The sequence below is a fragment of the Apus apus genome, chromosome 7 (genome assembly GCF_020740795.1).
Source record: "Apus apus isolate bApuApu2 chromosome 7, bApuApu2.pri.cur, whole genome shotgun sequence".
Lineage (NCBI taxonomy): Eukaryota > Metazoa > Chordata > Aves > Apodiformes > Apodidae > Apus > Apus apus.
The window spans coordinates 1,617,696-1,638,523 of NC_067288.1; the positions used below are offsets into that span (position 1 = coordinate 1,617,696).

Consider the following 20,828-nt stretch of genomic DNA (forward strand, 5'->3'; position numbering starts at 1 on the left):
AAGTTGTGGTTAGCCTGAAAATGGCTGTTGTGGTCACTCTTATCTTTCTGGAAGCACCAAATTTTGTTTAGCTCCAGCTCTTGTGACAGCTCCTTTCCTCCACTCACACGCTCCTGCACTGGCTGACAATTCCATCTCTCCGGCAGTATGCAGCAGTCATGGGAGGTCATGGTGATAGACACAGATGGGAAATGATCCCAGCCAAGTAGTGCTGAGCTCCAGGGGGACCTTTAGATACCAGAACAGCAAGAACTTGACCTAGACTTGACAGTGCAGGGCAGGCAGGGCAGGAGCTCAGGAGAGGGGCACAGGTGCTGTGCTCCAGTGCCCCCACCTCGCTAAGCAAACAGCTGCAGAGCTGGACATTCACAGACCATGAGTTCAATCAAAATGCTTCCAAGTATGACTTTATTTAACTTCATATGAAAGGATCCATTTATCTTCTTAAATTAACAATTAGACGAAAATGCTGTTTAAAAGTTCACTTCAACTTACACAAAAACTAACTTGGCATATTCGAGACAGAACCTTCCAAAGACTTGAATATGAACTGTAAAACCTGCCCATGTAACCAGCAGCACAGATCTGCACTCTCCACATTGAATATATAAATTATTTCTTTTATTTCTACAGTTGACATGTCTTCACACATACATAGTTACAAATCTCCACAGGATGGGAAGGAATGAAGGAAGGACAAAGAAAAAAGATAATGAAATTGTAGCATCTATTTTTAATTCTTGAGATGCCATCAGAAATCACATTCTGAGGTTCAAATTTCATACAGACACACAAACCAGACAAAACCTTGCCTCCCACAATCCCCTAGTCCCAAAAAACTTCAGCTGTCCCCAGTGAAATGTTCATGCCTGTAGTGATTTTTAATCACTATCTTTAATGCAATTTAAAAGCATCAATAAACTTTTCATCTATTTAAAAAAATAGGTACTTTTTATAGGTCAATCCTTTCTAAAGGTAGCCTTTTATTCAAGGGAAAAACAACTGGCAGACTGCAGATTGCCTGAAATTCAAGAGATAATTCTCCAGAAACACTTGAGACACATCAGAACTTTATCTTGGCAACATTTACACAATCCCATGGGACAGATCAGAATATCCAAGTTATTTCTTGCTAAGTGGATGTCACCTTCAGCCAAGGACTCTTCCACATAAAGCTTTAATTTATAGTCAAAGTCAAGATAATAGCTGATTTCTATAGACACCTACTTGGAAGAAGAAAATCTCTATTCCCACTTCAAGCCTACTAGAATATTATCTCACGTAATGCTCTATATGGCAGCCTCTATTTCCTACATATAACAGGAAAAGCACTGCTGAGCTAGATGGTTTTTCTGACACCAAGTGTGAGCATTTTCATTTTCATGACCCAGAGAGGGGTTTTCTCAAAAGGCAGTTAGAACTACAAAAGTGTATTAGCTTTATTGTAAAAAGGAAGAAAAATTTCCTTTAGATGTTTCCTGCCTTTCTCTCCAAATTGCAGTTAAATATGGTTACAATAACCTTGTGAAGTATTCTGGGGAGAGGGGGAAGAGGTGAGTAAAGCTCAGCAAGTCTCTTTTTTCACTCAGTTTGGATGGGCACACACACATTTAGGTTGTTAGCTCAGCTCATCTGGACTATTCCCATTTCTTATGTCTAAAATTAATATCTATTTAATATCTATTTACTCAAATGGCATTGGACCCAATTACAAAAGGATAAATTTAGAATTTGATTTATAAGTGTTGTCAACACTTTTACAGAAGATTATTTGCATAAAGTTGTCATTTTTACACTGAGAAATACTCCAATAAAGCCTTTTCAGAACTGTTGATGCAAGTTTATTGGCATCTGTACCACGGGGTTATGTAACACTCCAACTACGTGAACACACTTTCAAAGGTTTTCATGCAGACAAGATTTAAGTATATTGCTTATGCAAGTAAGTGCCCTTTGTGAAAACTGTTTCATACGAGATGACACAAAAAATCTGATTAACTCTGGGGGGAGGGAAGGAAAGAGCCACCCTGCAGGTCACTGTCATGCTGCCCTGAAGGATGATTCACAGTTAATTACAGATGGAACACAGGCAAAACAGAATCAACTGATGTGGTGTCAAAGGGAAACTTCCTTTACCACTTCCAGTGTAAAAGGAAGAGGGCCTATTTTCTTCAGTTAAATGTATACAGACTAATTCTAATTCATTTTTATTTTCATATTTTGGCCCTTCACCAATATAATGTATGAATGCAAGGCAGTGAAATTCATGATTTAGTTGAATGAGCATATCTTGGAAGTAATGACAAAATATGCACTCAGTCAGGATTAGAGAAAAATTTCAGATAGATTAGACAGTAACTTTTAAACAAGAGTTTGAAATTTCCAAAAACTCCATCTAAATCATATAGCTTTTAGAAATAGCTGCAATTACTTACTAGTATAGTTACTTAGGGGAAAAAAAGAAAAAAAAAAAAGACTGGAAGGATTTTTTTAAGTTTAAATTTCCCTGTGAAGGGGAGGAAAAGCATGATGGCTGGTCTTTCCTGCCTCCTCAAAAAACTGAGTATTATTTTCCCTGAATTTCTATCTTTCTGCCAACTTCTAAACTACTCATTCTTCCCAAATTAGCTTCACTGGCTTTCAAGTAATATTTATTACAAGGATTACACCATGTGCCAGTTTCTAAAAGATGGTTCTTTAAGACAGGAAAGTCTGTCTGGCACTACTAACCCCAGCTAGGTTCTCCACAGGTCAGAAGGATTTTGCTTGATTAAAAAAGGCAAGACAATAGGATTGTATTTTCTTTCAATAAGGGTAACTCCCTTCCAATAATTCTCTCCTTTGACCCAATCCAGATGTCAGCTGTGGTTCACCCTCAGCCAGGGGAACTCCAACAAGAGAGACACTCTGATGTGCTAGATCAAAACTGCCACCTGACTCCTGAGCACAGCTACAGGGTTTGCATAAGAAAAGAGTGCCCGAGGCAGCCTGATGCTTTTGAAGTGGGTACCAAGCAATGCATGGCAGTGAAGGCAGTACCCAAGTCGTACCTGATGGGTCTCACAGCCCTCTGGTACCTAAATTAGTTAACTAGTTTTAATGGGAAATGAGTGCCAGAAGACAGTAAAACAGTTCTAAAAAGCGTCTGTGAACAAGCAGCAGAACAAATTAAAATGTTTCTATTTATTCTTTCTTGTGTTCTAATTATTCTTTCTTGTCTCCATACAATGATGTAAACTAAGACAAAGTAATTAACTGTAATCATAAAGATGACCAGAAAACAGGAAGATGGCAGTTTGAGGAGGTAAAATGACAAAGATAAATGGCCTCCATCCTGATACAGCATCATATTGCAGCAGAAACATCAAGGTGACAGGACAGATTAGAGGACAAGCCTTTGCTAGAACCACATAGAAAATGAACATGGTACTCACCTGAACATAAAGTTCCCTGAGTTCAAATTGAAATTTCTTGGGATCAGTGGTTATTGTCACTGGACCAATTTCTAGAATGGAAAAAATGGGAAAATATGAAGAAAACACAAAGTTATAAAAAGACAACTTCAAGTGAAGAGCTGTTTCAGATTCATAAAAATCTGGTAGTAATCAACAAACTAGAAGCATTTGGCAGAAAGGAATTATTGGGAATGGTATACCCAGCACCAAAATCTATGATTCCAAATCTAGTAACTCTGATACCATGCCAGTATTGCCAGCTTCTAGATGTCTTAAACATTTATAGGCACGTAAAGCATTTTGTGTTGTCTTTCTTTCACATTTAATTTTGACCAATCACTTAATTGCTTTTAGCAATCAGAAGGGAACAAAAATCCCCAGAACAAATCTCTGAACAGACTACACATACTAGCTTCACTGACTGATGTAAAAATAGATAGATGGATAGAGCCACATCTCCTGCCTGACAGAATATGTATCCTCTGGCTGGAAAAGCTAGGTGTGAGCCCAGTGCCCAATCTCAGCCTATCAACCAGGAGCTGCCAGAAAGAACTGAAGGAGAACCAACTATTTGTGATGTTTGCCTTGTTCTTGTACATTGAGAAAGCACAGAACATCAAACTGAAGTTGACTGGGCAGCAGACTGAGGAGTGAGCAACAGCAGCACAGAGCTGAGCGTTTCCCAAGGGCCCTGGCTGTGCCACAAGCCTCCTTTGGTCTCTTCAACAAACAACTGCCACCCTAATTGGTATCAAATGTGATTCTAACCAGCTGGTTTCCTACTGCTGGGATCTCCTGACAGTTTACCTTCATCTGTCTTGGCACGCATGCACTTCGTCCTTTCCCTATCCTGGCAGGCGTTCCTGCTCTGTCCTCCTGCCAGGAATCGCATTCGTCTAGCTCAGCAAGCTGGACCAGGCTTGCTAAGCCCAAAATAAAGACATAAACAAACAGACAAAAAGAAAAAGCGAACAGATATCTGCTAGTTTAGTGCCCCAAAGCACTCACAAAGAGATCAGCTGAGCACCAGCGTACGAAGCTGGGTGCAATTACGCAGTCAGGACAAAAGAAAAGCATGAAACTGCAGTGGTGCCAATTTAATACAGCTGCAGCTTACATGGAAGTGCTGCCTCAGCAGACAATATAGCACTTTCCAAGCTCTATAAAAGTATGTGTACTTATCTTCCATATAATCTAGACATTTTCCTTCTTTAAACAGTTCAAAGTCTTCTTTCATTGGCATTTCAGCAGCAGCCATCACTAAGGTGTACTGTAATCACACACGTTTGCTTGGGCTATCTATTTATACAAGTGCCTTTTGCTAAGCATAAATTTTAATTTGTACGAAAATCACCTAAGAGATCACACAAAACCTTTCCTAGGGTATTAGACTCTTACGTTTCTTTCTGCATGTCTTTGATTTGAGCCAGTCATCTGTGAATGTTAATTACTCAAATGCTGAAGTATCACCAAAGAGCCATTATAAGGATTCACCATTCCTCCACACACTTCATCCCACCATGCTCCTGTTCCTACCACTTCATATGGTACCATCCTCCCTTGGGTACTAAAGCACACACCTGTAAAAAATAAAAGCTATCTCCAAGTTGTTTCCCTTCAAATCCCTTCCCTGCCAGCCATTGTTCTCAAGCCCATAACTGACTGGGGTTTATACATACAGTAAAACCACTAGCTCCATTATTCCCTCTCAGTTGAGGGACTGCATTTTTCAATTCTACAGCAGTAAATTCCTTGGAAAGGCTTTCCTTCCCTATAAACCAAAGATCTGAATGGCAACATTACTTCAGCTAAGCTAGAGCAGCTCACCAGGCTTGGATGGGATGAGAGCTTTGCCTTGTCTCTCCGAGGCAGCAGGGCCGGCGCCAGCAGCTGTGCCAGGAGCTCAGCAGGGAGCACAGCTTTGAAATGGCTCCTCGGCTAGAGGAAGGGAGTCTGGCCTAGTCAGCACCAAGCAGAGAGGCACCTGCTGTCAGGACAGACCTGAGAACTTGGCAGCAGCCACAGAGAGGGCAGATCTCTCCAGCCAGCTCTGCAGTCAAGGCCAGAGCTCATGAACCCCCCATCCTGAGGCCAAGCAAGGGCCTGGAAAGGAGTGAACAGGAGTAAGCAGCTTCAATCACCTGCTCCTCTGAGGGACAAACAGCAGCACCAAAACTGACACCAACACTCCAGGGCGAGACAGCAACCATGTCTCTGTCAGCTCTTACTTGAGGGACATCAGGACCACTCCTGGCTGTAAGCAAGGATGCTAGTAGTTCATGCAAACCTACAGCTGCAAGCAGCCTGCAAGCACTGGCTTGATCCACTTCTGATACAGCAGGTGTCTGGAATGGCAACAACCACCCAGCTCTGGACTGGTATCACTTCCCCCACCCACATCATCTGATCTTCTCACAGGGTGTGTGGAGGTGTCGCAAGCCGGTACTGGGGGGCTACCGGTTATTCACACACAGCTTACAAGCCCAACCTTCTAGGTCCAAATGGTGATGTGACTGATTTTCACCATCTGAACACCCACCAACTTGTACTAAAACCCCAGCATCTTTCACAAGCTGTCATGCCACCATCTTAAGTGACCTACTTGCAAAAAAGGCTGAAATAGCCTTCACCAAGCTCATTATCTTTTATCCTCATTCTGCTACCTCAAAGTGCAGGCTCAAACAAGGCTGTTTCATCAGTGCAGGTAAACACAGACCTTCAAAGCATTCAGAATAGATAAAGTGAGAAGACATTACCAGAAGTGCTTAAAGTTCACTTGCCTGCTAGGAACAATTGTCACAGAAGGACTTCAGGGAAGAAGGGCAAGTTCTCTCACCAAGTACCACAGAAAGTTCTTATAGAAAACTAAATTACCAATAGAGTTAGTAGCTCAAAAACTGTTTAAGTCAAATAGCAGTCATCAGTCTGGACATGGGTCTTTAGGATGAATGCACAGAGGCAGGTCTGAATCCCCAACCCCTGTTCAATGCTGTCAAAGAACTACATAGCTCATGATGGAGAACTGTTTTAAGCCCTTTGAAAATGTTAAATGTGAAGTATGAGTTCAGGCTGAGCTTCTGAAGGGTTGAAGGGTTTGAGTTTTACAGTAGCAAACTGTGCAAGTTCACCATGTGTAAGAGCTTCCATCTAAACAGTGCTGAGAAGCTGCGGGGCATTAAACTAAGGCAAGACAGCAAAAAAAGCATAACAGTCAAATTAACAGAAAATTCTCAAAATGGTTTTTAGTGTCTGACAAAAGCAATAAAGGCACAGCCTTGTTCTTCTGTGCATCTGTCAGTGGTATGCAAGCAGCCAGTCAACTCATAGGTCTAACTGCACATTTATCCACATCCAAAACGGCCCAAAGTCTCAATGACTGCAGGCAGAGGTCTAGTGCACAAGTCAAGACATTCCTCAAATCAAGCATAGTTACATATGTATCATTCTAAATGCAGAATATTTACTCAGAAATTAGAACCTGTAAACATGCCAAGGAAAGCAGAAGAAAAAATGTTTCATTTTTTTAAAAACTTCATTAATTCTTTAGGCAAAGACTGGCACATAAAATATTCCAACAGAGTATGTCTGTTGTGATGCTGAAATACAAGTCCATTTCTAGGCACTGATATTGGTATATTTGGGAGCAGTTTTCTGCAGAGGTCTCCCCATTGCTCAGTACTCCAAAGCTGTCCCTGGTTCTCTAGAGGAGGTTGTACAAAAGGTGAAAACCCCAATGCAGACTCAAGAAGGCAGAGGCAGTAACTAAACCCTCTCTTCTCAAAAATACCATGTAAATCTCAGTTCCTTCAAGCTGACTTAACGTTGCACACGCACACAAACCTGATAAGGTCAGAAAGGAAATGTATTTTGAAGGAACAGTTGCACATTACTGAAACAAAACTCAAGGTAACCAGTGTGGTGCTGGAGCTTGTACCTAAGCCATTAAACAAATGTGGCAACCTAACACTCAATACCAGTCCTTTTGGCAGAGATTAAGAGCCTTGATACGTCCTTTCTAGGACAAAACAAATATCTCCTTTAAAAAATGAGAGAAGTAACCTGAGAAACTGGCCGTTCTGAATGGCCCTGATGTTTTTCCAGGACTTTCTGCCACACCTCAAATGGCTGCATGTTTATACACAAGCTGAACAGCAAGCACATGGGGAAAACCTCCAGTAATCCAGTGACACACAATCACACATAATCCCTGCTGAAAGTCATCACAGATTTGGCACAGCCTTAATCCTGACCACATAGGACATCTGCACCAGCTATCTGTTTTGGACTGCTGGATATTTTAGGAGATCTAGCAAGGGAATATGGAAGTCATTTGCTTAGCTCTCATCAACTCTGAAAATTGAATTTGATTGTTCTGAAAAAAAAAAAAAGCTCTAACTGATAATTGGTAGCTGAAGGAATTTCGGCAGAGATACGAAGTCCTGTGGAGCACTCTCACCCACAGAATTCCTTTTTCTAATTCAGAGCAAGGACATTTCCCTGAAGCAAAACTACACTACAAAAGCAAAAAGAAAAAACCTAACCCAAAAACTAATGCCCTAACAACAGCAAAACCCTGATATTCTATCAACAAGTGTAATTACAACTGCCTTTTACTAAATCACCATTTTGTTACACACAAGGATGTGTCATCCCAGTTCTACCAGTGTACTGGTTTGATGCCACAGCTGTGCAGATTTTTACCAGTGCCAAACCCTGCAGCCTGCAACTGAGGAGGTCAAAGGATGTTAGTTTCCTCATTACCTAGTATACTACTCAAGAAATTCAGAGTTACCCCCACCTTAAAACACAAAGAACATCTGAGTGGTGATTATTGCCCACATTATTTTTTTATTCCAACAAGTTTAGCAACAGGCATCTGAAAAAATAAGGATCTGTACTCAGTAAAACAGGCATGTTTTTAAATGCATACCTTGAAAAATTAAATGTGTACTATGAAACCTTTTCTCTCCCCCTGAAAACCTGTCTTCAGAGCTGCAGCACACCTAAGAGCACTACATTTTCATCAGGAAGTTGCATTTAGAAAGCAATCCTTGTTTTCATCATTCACTGCTAAGTACCATGATTCCAATGAAATAGGGTTATTAAGAGTTTACAGATCAAATTACGCAAACAAGAAATTTGTAACTTCAGGCTGCCAAACAGGTGTCTGGTTTTCACACAGTTTTGGGATATTCTGATTTACTGGCACCACTGAAAACGTTTGTAAGGCAAAGAGCTGGGGGAGGGGAAGAAGGAAAGAATGGGAATGGGGTGACCCAGTGGAGGCAGCCCAGCCTACACTTCTAACATACGCCAGACCTACCCCTTGAGATGTAGGTCTGATAGTGGGGAAAAAAGGAACATCACACACCGGGCATGGTTACAGACACACTTTCCATCCACACTGCCAGTGTAAGCAGTTCCCATCTTGCCTTCCATCTGAGTGGTGCTTCCCACCTATGGCAATCTTGACCCCTTTTGAGATCAGAAGACTGAGGTGGGTTTCATATATACATACATGCACTTGCCTGCCCATGGTTTATTTATAGATGTAAAAATACTTTTTGTATCTGAGCTGTCTTCCAGTCTTGTTTCCTTTACATCTTCTAAACTGCTACCACCACAAGCAAAGAAATGTCAGAGGATTAGGAATTACCAGCTGGGACAGCTAAAATGCCTCAACCAGGACTACTGCCAAAAGAAATGGGTGCACAATTGGGAGTAAGAGCTGTTTACTAACAGTGCTGAGCACTGAGCTTCATCTGTTTAATGTTGTCTTCTCAAGCTTCCTTATCTGTATCCAATTCATTGTAAAGTTCTGCTTATTCTTCTGAAGACCTTTAGGAGGAACAACCTGCCAAACATAAAGGAAATAAGAATAATGAGTTACTCTCAGCCAGCTGGCTGTCCTAAGGGCACACAAGCAGAAACTTTTAGTTTCCTAACAACAAATTGGGTCCTGCACATGAGGACTCTTCCCCACCACAGACTCACCAGCTGCCATCAGCAGTTCCACAGTGCTCGCTTGTCCTTCCCAGCACCTGAGTATCACCTCACAGGAGCAACTAAATGAAAATACTTTTAAATGCCACCTCAAGTTACAGCGAACCTTTTTACTCCTCAAACAGCTGACAAACATACACACACAGAATCAGAAGATTTTTATAATTAAGTTTTAACCATTAATGCAACTAAAACGCTGCTCCACTTTTAACCGGTTGCCAGTCTCTGTAGCAGACTAAACCCAAGCAGCTGACTCTGGGAATACAAGCTAGGTAAGTATTACTAACCAACACCTATTAAAAAAACAAAGCCCTCTGCTTCAAGCTTGGAAGTGAAGAACACCCCCAACCTGCATGGAAGATGTGGGGGAACACCTTGCTGAATTTGTGCAGAAGCACCAGCAGGGTTGGTGGTGCTGCCTACAATGACAAGTCCCCAAAGCTAATGCACACCCCACTGGAAAGACCCACCCACGGGTCAGGGAGCACTGTGGAACACCAAGATGACTAGCACTAGAATAAGGTATTTGAAATTTCTTCCTAAATTATATACCCTCGTGACTCACTTGCTTTCAGACTCTAACCTGGGTATGAAGTTTTTAAAAAGCCCAGGAACTGCAGTGAACAATTTTTACCAGATTCTCAACCAGAGAGAAAAAAAGCCAAACAAACCCAGCAAGCTCATGTTTCCCTAAAGCAGTAGGTTTTTTTTAATCAGTGGTTTTTCAGCCACATGACTTATGACTATTAACTTTCATATGCAAACTTCACCTAAGAGAGACAGCTGACTGGAAGGAGTCAGACTGCACATGGAGTTTTTCTTTAGCTGACTATTCAAATAAAATCCACACAATCCATGCAAGCTGCAGAGCCCTGCTAAGGTGCCCAGGCCAGTGTTAGTGGAGCATTACTGAAGCTCCATCCTCACAGATGCCTATGGTCATAACCCTTGGGTAGCAAAATCTGCAACAGTCACCTCAGGGCAGTGGCTGAAGCCTGGATGAAACTCAGAGACCACAAGTTGAGCAGAAGTTTTACTTAAATGTCACTTAGTGGCATATTGGTATTATTACTTCCCATTGTTATAACATCTATGAGCCTCTTTTTTTAAAAAAAAAAAAAAAAAAAGAAAGAAAGAAAAAAAAAGAAAATAACAATGGTTAAAAAAAGACATCATATGTTTCCATTTCTCAGAAGAGAAAAGCTAGCTTGGAGATGTACAGTGGGTAAAATCTAATATTAATAATTTTTCTACTGCAACCAGCACTGCATTTAGACTATGGGTAAAATCTAATATTAATAATTTTTCTACTGCAACCAGCACTGCATTTAGACTATGGGCCTCAAGTGCAGTTGCCTAAAAGTTGTTAATCAAATGCAATAACAAATAATAAAAATCAGGTGCTGATTTGCCCAGAAAAGAAACACTAAAAAGAAGAATTAATAGTGTGCTAAGAACTACAGTGATAAAAACACAGGATGTGCAGAGTAGCCTCTTCTACCCAGAGAAAGCTAAAATAAATCTAGGTTTGCTACAAATTCTCTCTTAAATATGTGATGCACAAAACAGCCTTAGAGCTTCACAAGTCCTACCATGAGTGACATTCATTACATTAAATTCATCATGGAACCACTGAGAGAAAAATCTACTCCCTCAGGCTGGAAACAAAAAAAGGCAGGTTGATTTTCGTTCAGAGAAGAGGAAAAAAAAAATTAATAAAAAAAATAACTTGAACATCCCTCCTGGTAGGTCAGATGATTTTGTTTATTTCTGGTGCACAAATAAGAGGCAAAGGGACCAGAAAACTTGACTCCATGTGGTTAAAATTTAAAGCAATGCCAGCAGCTATTAAAGGTCCCAGATGTAGAAAATTGACACAAAGCAAGTTGTTTTTTTTTCCTTTCTGGGGACAAATGAACATACAGAATCTGCATCTGCAGAAGACCCACCTTCCTCCTCCCTCCCCTTGGGTCCTTTGAACAGCCCTGGAGGTCTGTTCCCAGAAGGGGCCCAACAGCCATAATTTCTGAAATGACCCTGGCTGCCTCTAGCCAGCTCTCAGTGGATGATTGCCCAATCACAAAAAAACACAGCCATAGCTGGCAACTCAGCTGACAGCCCCCGAGAGAGGCCAAAGGCCTGAGAGCCATGGAGATGATGTGAGTCTCTCACAGCTAGGTGGTCCCCAACGTCCAAGCCTTGACTTATCCCAGTGAACCAAGCAGGTTCCACATGCTGCCCATGCTCTCGAGCATCGCTCCTGTGCCCAGAGGCTTTGGGTGTCACACTTGCCAGCCCAGCTCTGCCAAGGCTTCAGAAGTTCATGCTGCTTTTCTAACAAGACAAAGCACTATAGGACACAAGGGGGGGAAAGCATTTGCTGACACTACACAGCACACAAGCTTGGACTGATTTGCTCCCCTCAGCCTACAGTAAAGAATGAAGAGCTGGTAAGAGCTGCAGCCACAGCTTCCTCACTGTGCTGCACGGGAGCAGTGACCCAAGCTGCCCGTGCCCCCCGCCTACCAAACGTCTGAGAAGGTCATCAGGTTCCTGGCTGGATCTCCACTTGTTAACAACAAGCTGAATGGGGTAACATCCAGTTCACGATGCTCTTCAGATTCCTTCTCCAGACTGAACTCCCAGCTCAGTCCAGCTCTATTTCTGTCTCGTCTCTCGGTCTGCGTGTCTTGGCAACACTCCTGCAGCACTTGTCACGGCGCTGCAGGGAGGACTCGCGCTACAGGGCAGAGCAGGAACCAGCGTAACGACAAACGTTGCCGTGCTCTTCCGTGGTTAACAACTTTAACGTGTTGAAGTCAAAGCAAATACTATTTAAAGCTCAATTCTTAAAAATTTATCCCTGCTATCGCATGACAAAAGGACCTTGTTTACTGCACCCTCTAGCAAAGGTTCATTCTGAGCTGCTGCTGCTCAGGAATATCCCAGCTCCACCATCGGGAGCCTCCTGACACTGCAGGTTCGTTACCACAAGCTCAACCATAAGGCTCTTTCTTCACTGAGCTCTGGTTGTCACTGTGTCCCCACAAGTACCTCACCATAGATGGGGCTCGTAGGCTGACTGGCAAAAAAAAATATAAAAATCAGCTTTATTTTTCCAAAATAGATGAATCAAATTACCAAGTCTAATGAAAAGCTTCTGCTGCTGGGAAGATTATATTCACATATTACTTCCTCCAAAGAGACTTGGAAGATCCTTGGAGAGGGCTACCTTACTCAAGCCAAGTCAGCTTTTTGATCATGAGACACAAACTAAACTGAAAAAGCAACTGGCTCTTCCTTGCTGAAACTGCAGCCACATTGCTTCCATGAAGGATATGTAATTACTAATGCACTCAGCACCCACATCTACAGTAAAACAGACTCAGTCAGCAAATAAAGCTACCAACAGAAACTTGAGCACCCTGAGAGCAGGACAACCCAGTCCTGCTCAGGCCACAAGGATGAGAAATCCTCCACGTTCACAAGAAGTAGCACATCACGACATGCCCAGTCAGGAGCAGTACTTAATGTGCCTAATTACTGCCCTGTATTTAACAGACCAGGAGCCAACGTTTTCTTGAAGGAGCTGTTCTCCTAATGAGCTTTATGGAGACCACAGCACTAATCAGCTGGTGCTTAAAACTGTCAAGAGACCATGGACACCAGGATTTCCCAGAATAAATTAGCATATCAATTCTGTGCTGTTCTTTAACAGGCTTATCTTCTGGTAATGCCTTCGCAGGGTAAAAGCTGGAATATGGTGTATCCTGGGTCTTGCTGACAAGAGGGAATTACCCGAGCTGGGGCAGAACAGCACAGCACAATTGTCAGACACAAAGCTCATCCACGGTGTGCAACGTTTTAGGATTTTTTCCTCTGCAGAGGATAAGAGAAACAATAAAAAGTAAAGACTGATCTAAAGTTCCTTCAGATGCCAGGCACAATCCTCAAAATGTTATTTCAATAAATTTTGCTCTGAAAATTGTCAGCAAACAATATTAGTCATTTACCCCTAAACAAAAAGATGAGACTCTAACCACAGACCTACCTACACTCGCATAATTAAAACTCAACTAAATACATTTTCCTCAGTTTTCATCCCAAGCCACCTGTCTCCCAAAAGAACACACAGAAGAAAATATATTCCTTTTAGAAAATTCTAAGAGAAGAAAAACAACTTGCTACGAAATGACATCTTGTGTCTGTGTGCACATATATACACACACAGACATCGTCATTTCAATACCATAAGATGATTCATCATGGATCCAGCTGCCACCCTTTGAGAATGGAGATTTCCAAGCATAACCAAAATAGTCATCTAAGACCAGATGCTAGGAGAAAGAAGTTGTCACATTCAGTACAAAACTCCTGGTAGTCTGTGTATGAGGACCCTGTATCATTATTGTTTTCTTTTTACCATTAAAAATACATCTGCCTTCTCTTGGAGTCAATGATAGAGTTTTTATTATTTCACTTAGAACAGGCTCCAGCTCCCCTCCAAGCATTATGCTTTAAAGTGAATTGCTAAAGGATTACCAGTGCAGAATCACTAGAAATAAGTGTCTCCTTTTTAGCCATTATAACTGTAAATTCAAATCCCCATGCATTATTCTAAATAAGTGTCCGCTTCCCAAAACTAATCCCCATGCAGCTGACAGGAATTTTATGGCAGATAATGTTGTCTGCATACACTGCTTATTCACTCTGACAAAATCCAGTTGTGAATCTTGCCCCCAGGCCTCTAACAATGGTTCAATGTTGCCTCAACAAATGAATTAATGCAGTATTTAAGTCAAAGCATCTATTTAAAGATGCTAGGATGAGGTCAATTACTGGTGTACCAGGTTAAAGTGAGCTTTTTGGTCCTTTAAAAACACCTATTATTAACAGTGAAGACTTTGTAACTATCTCATTTCGTATTTCTACTTCATAGACCCATTTCTTACTCCTGGTGAGGCTTTGTGTGACAGGTTGAACGTAATGACCTTTTGAGGTCCCATCCAACCTGGGCTGCTGTAGGATTCTGCTTCACAAGGGATGGGAAAAAGCTGCAGAAAATACAACTGCAAAATTGCTATCTGACCGAGCCATCCTGGGATGAAGAGGATACTGAAACACTTGGGCTCTATTTAATTTTTTAAAAAGGTATAGCAAGTTTTTCCATGGCCAGATAAGCCTCTCCAGACCTTCATTACAGCACTGTTTACTTCAGTAACTGGCAAGTCAGCTGGAAGCAGCTTTCTCCCACCCCTTAATTTTTGCCTGTATCCCTTGAAATTATGTAATTTTCCAAAAAGGCATCAACAAAAACATTTTTAAGAGCAGAAATCATTCAGTAGTAGATAAACTTACTGTAGAATAGAGAAGCAAGCCTGACAAACTCAAATGGCCACCACAACCCCAAGGAGGGGGGAAAGGAGTCACACAGCCAGGCTGAGGAGTTTCTCCACAGCTGCCAGAATACCTTGGCAGTGACAGCAGTTACATGTGTCTCCTTCCCTTCTGTGGTCCAAACCAGTGAAAAACCCTTGCAGTGTGGCTTCCGGTTCTTCCCAGCTCTCACCGTGGAGCAGCAGCGTGCAAAGGCTGCAGTGCAGGAGGAGGACCAAGCCACACAGTCAGCTCTCCTACTGGCACACTGCAGTGCCCACAAGTTCAGCTGCTAGGAGCCACTTGGCAACCACAAGGGAAGTGGCAAAATGTTCCTCTCCCCCATGTGTAGCATTGCATTTACTTGATCCTTTTAATTGTAGAATCAGACTGGTTTGGGTTGGAAGAAACCTCAAAACCCATCTAGTCCCAACCACCCTGCATGGGCAGGAACACCTTCCACCAGCCCAGGCTGCTCCAAGCCCCATCCAACCTGCCCTTCAACACTGCCAGGGATGGGGCAGCCACAGCTTCCCTGGGCAACCTGGGCCAGGGTCTCACCACCTTCATAGTGAAGAATTTCTTCTTAATGTCTAACCTAAATCTCTTCTCTTCATTACTTCATCTGGCAGAAGAATCAAAAACCAGAACTTGCCTCCATAGTAGTCATACAATTAATCTCTGAGAATATTTGTTAAATAAATCCTGCTGCACAGAAGTTCCTGAGTCTGACTGTGCTGCCAAGGATTTGACTGCAAGCCACACAAGTTTACTTATCACTTTTGAAAGAGAATCTGCGAATTCACTGATCTTATGCAAGTTCCACAGTACATAAACGATCCCCAAATTAATGTCTAAGCATCTATTTCTGCTGACAGAAATTTGGCATTTAAAATGGAGATCTCAGACCAACAGCAAAACACCTTAAAATAGTACATTATCATTTTCAAAATTGACTGAGAAAAGACTAAAGGAGAACCAAAGCTGGAAAGAGTTGTGCCCTCATTCAGAAAACATCCATCTCAGCTTTCTTCTACAGCTGTGAAACAGCATCTCTGGGGTTTCAGGGAGCCCCCTTCGGCCAGGGGAGCCACTGCAGTGTGGGCTAGCTCCCTTCAGGAGTCAGCAACCTAGAAGTTTATCAGTCACTTTCTTCTTCATCCTTGAGACTGCACCTAAAATCTGTCGGGCTTGAGTTTTTCAAGTAGGTGATGCTGCCCTACTAAGCTAAAAGAGGTTGCTGGTGTCTCCACAGAAAAGATATAAACAAAAATTTAATAAATTGTATTAATTAAAGCTGAACAGACTATTGGTGTTTTAGACTCCATTGAAAAACAAAACAACAAAAAAACCCAACCAACAACCAAAAAAACCAAACCCAAAACCAGCCTCTTGGCTTTGCCTGCTGCCCCTTCCCACCTTGAGCAGGTAAAGCAAGAGCCTCTGCTTTGCACTAGCAGTACCACGGTGCAACACCTGCCTGTGTCAGCAGGTACCAAACTGGAAGAAGCAGCCCAGCCTGGAGGTTTGGAGAAACTCAGAATTAAGCCACTAGAACTGCTTTGCAAGAAACAAACCCATCTAGGTGGCAGGGCCCAGCCCCGGCAGCAGAACCAAGACGCTGTCGATGAGTCCCAAGAGCGGCATTTGCTTCCTGCTCAGGGGCAGCTCACTTACCAACACATTCCCTTCTTGCCCACTCTTCCACACCAGCAGGAACTCCAGGCAGCTCATTACAGCAAGTTTCAGAGAGCTTGCCTGGGTAGCTACTAACCCACCCCCATTTCCCCATGCTCCTCTGCACAGCCCAGTGCCCTGCCACTGGGGATGGGCAGCCTGACCACAGGGAACGCGGGGGATGCATCCCGACACATCCCAACACACGGTGGGATGCCTGAACTGAACGGGAGGCTGAGGGCTACAGGAAAGCTGCTGGGTGGCTGTAGAAGAAGGAAAAATCATGAGACTATTTCTGCTCTTGATGCAGGCTTGAGCATTCAGTAGTTTTGAGGAAGCTGCGGAAAGGAGGGAAACATTAAATATTATCTGTGGGTTATAAAATTCCACCGAGTTTTCCTACTGTAAAAATGCAAGCATGCTGCAAACTAAGTAAAAAAACAGATGTGAGGAGGGAAGGACAAGGGAAAAAATCCATGAGAACATTAACTTTTTTACCTTAAACATAATAGCCTTTTTCATTTCACATGAGGATATCCTGAATCAGTTAAACAGGAATACATTATGGAGAAACCTTGTTTTCTGTTTCCTCATCTTTTAAGAGTTGTTCAAAATCATGGCACTTATTTATGTTTAGATGGAAGTTATCTTAGACTAACCCATTTGCCTTGATTCCTGTACTTCCCAGTGCTACCTTGTGTTTGGCCTAGGCCAACAAGACTTGGCTGTACTCAGCTGACTACTGCAAAAACATAGAACTCACATGGAAATAAAATAATCCATCACTAAACAATTACCACAATTACTCCTAAAAAATTATGAAATGTTTAAAATTGAAGTATTTACCATGTTTTCAATACATTGTCCAGCCTGTTTATACAAGACAGAGCACAAAGCTTCCACCTGTTTCTGCTAGCAAAGAATCAAACAGCCCATCTTCCATGGGCTTCTCATCCGGCATGTTCTTTTGTCAGACTGACACAACACATCTAGTCTTCTCTTACCATTAAAGCTGAAGAACGAATTTACTAAACAGCAGCAGTTGCTTTAGATGTTACTACTACAATGTCCACCCTCAAGTAGTTCACTATTTGTGTTTTATTAGAGTTTTCAAGTGACAACTCCTCAGCCTCTTCAGGGCAAAGTCAAGTAGCTTAGCATAAATATGGATTATCTTTTTAAATTATGAGGGCTTGATAAGATTCAGTAGTGCTAGAAAACAACACTAATCCAAAACCTCTCCACCACTAAAAATAGAAAAAGAATAATTTTCAATAGGCTGTATGAATTACTAACTGCAGTGGCCCAAATTGTCACACAACATGTCACATCTTTCTTTAAGAAAGAAGAATATCTCTCAGACCCAATATATTCTTCTAGCTGAAGATAGTCTTAAAATAGCTTGATCTTCCCCTTAGAGATTGAATTCTTTGTTCTGCTGTGGGTTACTTAGTGCTCCTGCTGCAAGATCTGTCACCTCTTCAAGTGCAAACCTCATGCCTGACATCCTTCACAGGCAGCAAGGCTCATGAGTCCAGCCATCCAGTGACTGACTCAACACTGAGTCTTCAACTGCCCATTTCACCTCCACTTACACACTTTTCCAACAGAAGGCCTGCTGGTGATCAGGTTTGCTAGTTAAGCTGTCCAGGTACAACCTAGCTGTAAAGCAAGGAAGTGCAGTCCTAGAAACCACAGCACCTTCACCACTTTTAAACAGCATAGGCAGTTCAGATCTGAAGAAAACACACTTCTGAATGCCACCACATTCAGTGGAACTTCACTGCTCTGTGCAAGTCTCAGGCCTCGGGACAGCACATAACAGAATAATTTCTCTTCAATGAGCAGCGTCTTTAGAAGGAACCTCTGCCAATCCTCTTCCTGCTTTTGAACATCATCTTAAGCACTTTCTCATCCCAGCCCTGAGGCTTCCACCACCAACTGTCTGAGAAGCCAGGGCAGCTGTCCAGCCCAGAGCAGTCCTTCCTAAGAAAGCACAGGTACACAAACTGATGGCTGCACTACAGCTTCCCATTTAGGCCTTATGTCTTGCATCCAAAAGAAGGCTCAAAACCACAACAAAAATATGCAGTTCTTAATGGCTATCACAAACCAACATGAAATTCCTACATAGGTTAATAGTCAGGATGACTTTCTCAAACTCCAGTGCCACAGAACAAAGACTGTAAGTGCCTGACAAGCTCTCTTTCATAGAATCATAGAATCCCAGGGGTTGGAAGGGACCTCGAAAGATCACCCAGTCCAACCCCCCTGCCAGAGCAGGGGCACCCAGAGCACATCACACAGGAACGTGTCCAGGGGGGTTTGAATGTCTCCAGCAAGGGAGACTCCACAGCCTCTCTGGGCAGCCTGTCCCAGGGCTCTGTCACTCTCACAGTAAAAAAATTTTTTCTGATATTCACCTTAAACCTCCTGTGCTCCAATTTGTATCCATTACTCCTTGTCCTATCACTGGTCATCACTGAAAAAAGCTTAACTCCATCTTCTTGACACTCACCCTTTACGTACTTGTACACATTAATGAGGTCACCCCTCAGTCTCCTTTTCTCCAAACTAAAGAGACCCAGCTCCCTCAGCCTTTCCTCATCAGGGAGATGTTCCACTCCCTTCATCATCTCTGTGGCTCTGCCCTGGACTCTTTCCAGCAGTTCCCTGTCCTTCCTGAACTGAGGGGCCCAGAACTGGACACAATACTCCAGATGCGGCCTCACCAGGGCAGAATAGAGGGGGAGGAGAACCTCTCTTGACAGACTAACCACCCCCTTTCTAACACACCCCAGGATGCCATTGGCCTTCTTAGCCACAAGGGCACACTGCTGGCTCATGGTCATCCTCCTGCCTACCAGGACCCCCAGGTCCCTTTCCCCTACACTGCTCTCCAGCAGCTCAGCCCCCAGCCTGTACTGGTACGTGGGGTTTTTCTTCCCCAAATGCAAAACTCCACACTTGCCCTTGTTGAACTTCATCAGGTTTCTCCCCGCCCAAGTCTCCAGCCTGTCTAGGTCTCTCTGAATGGCAGCACAGCCTTCTGGTGTGTCAGCCACTCTTTAAACAACAGTCTGTTGTGCAGGATGGAGGAACCAGCTGTTTTTACAAACTGCCCACTGGTACAGTCACGGTGAAGACTGCATGGAATGTGGGAGAAATACAGGTACAGACGTGACTAACCATTCAGGGTCTGATCAGTGCTCTTTCACGTTACTGCTGTACAAAATGGCATCCAAAGCATCAAGACTGTATGGCTCAGGTTTAAAACATTAGTTCTATCAAAGATTCTCTTGGTTGCCCAAGGTAAATCTTCAGGGCCTCACTCGGAAAAAACACCCAAGTCTATGTGAAAGTCATATAAAAATCAGTAGAATATATGCAGAAACATTCTTAAAAGTTATGCTTAATTTAAGTACAGGCAGAGTTTGTTTGTGCCCAAAGTCTCCAAACTGTGAATGAGGTGGCGTTTCCCATCTCACATCCTTCCTTTATCCCTAGAGTAACAGCTGGGTATTCTGGGCAGATTTATCATCATATGATGGTAGAGACACTGTAACAGTAGAAACTGCAAAGATGTTAATACAAATGTTATGGGTTAATTTCTGGTAGGATTATGTGGCCCAAGAACCCAGTGTACCAGCTAAACTATATAAACACAGATAAAACTGTCCAAACATCTAACCTTAATAATACACACGATTTCACTCACAGAATAACCTCAATGAAGTTCCAGATGTCTCTCATACATGGTAAATTAAAATACTCTGTAATAAAGTTTCGAGTACACTTCTAAAAGCTAGTGTAATGTCATGAAATATAAACAAAAACAGGAAAAAAATAATTAATCTTGTTTGCCAAAGTCACATCTCACATTTACTGAGCTCCTTTCAAATACGTTATGTTGCTGATCCACAATAATGCCTTAAGGCACAACCTTTTTCTTTTTTCTGATCTTTGAAGTTAAGAACTGCTTTGAAATGTCACTGAGGCATACAATTCTTACTCAATGACAATGCTGGAGAGCACCCTGTAATTTAAAACACCACACTTCTAATTGACAAAATTGAGTCAAGTAGGAAAAAGCAAGAGGAATTCAGATCTTATCCCAAGTACAATGAAACTTCAAACAGTGCTGGGAAAAAAAAAAACAAACCAAAAAAAAGAAAAAGGAAAGAAAAAGAAAAACAGCTGAGCTAATAAAAACCAGGCCCTAGCTTAAAAAATCTTTCATCAAGTAAATTTCACCTACATTGTTGCTGTTGGAATTTGGGAAAGTAGGAGGAACCAGCAAGCTCTGAAGAGGAGATG

At 42.3% G+C, this 20,828-nt stretch overlaps 1 protein-coding gene across 1 annotated transcript in view; it reads right to left on the reverse strand.

Annotated features, from left to right (window-relative positions):
* HMCN1 (hemicentin 1) overlaps window positions 1–20,828 on the reverse strand; it is a 189,408-nt gene that overhangs the window by 153,691 nt on the left and 14,889 nt on the right. The window contains exon 2 of the mRNA XM_051625140.1: window positions 3,435–3,505. Within this exon, the coding sequence (XP_051481100.1) occupies window positions 3,435–3,505 (71 nt within the window). The remainder of the gene's footprint in view (window positions 1–3,434; window positions 3,506–20,828) is intronic.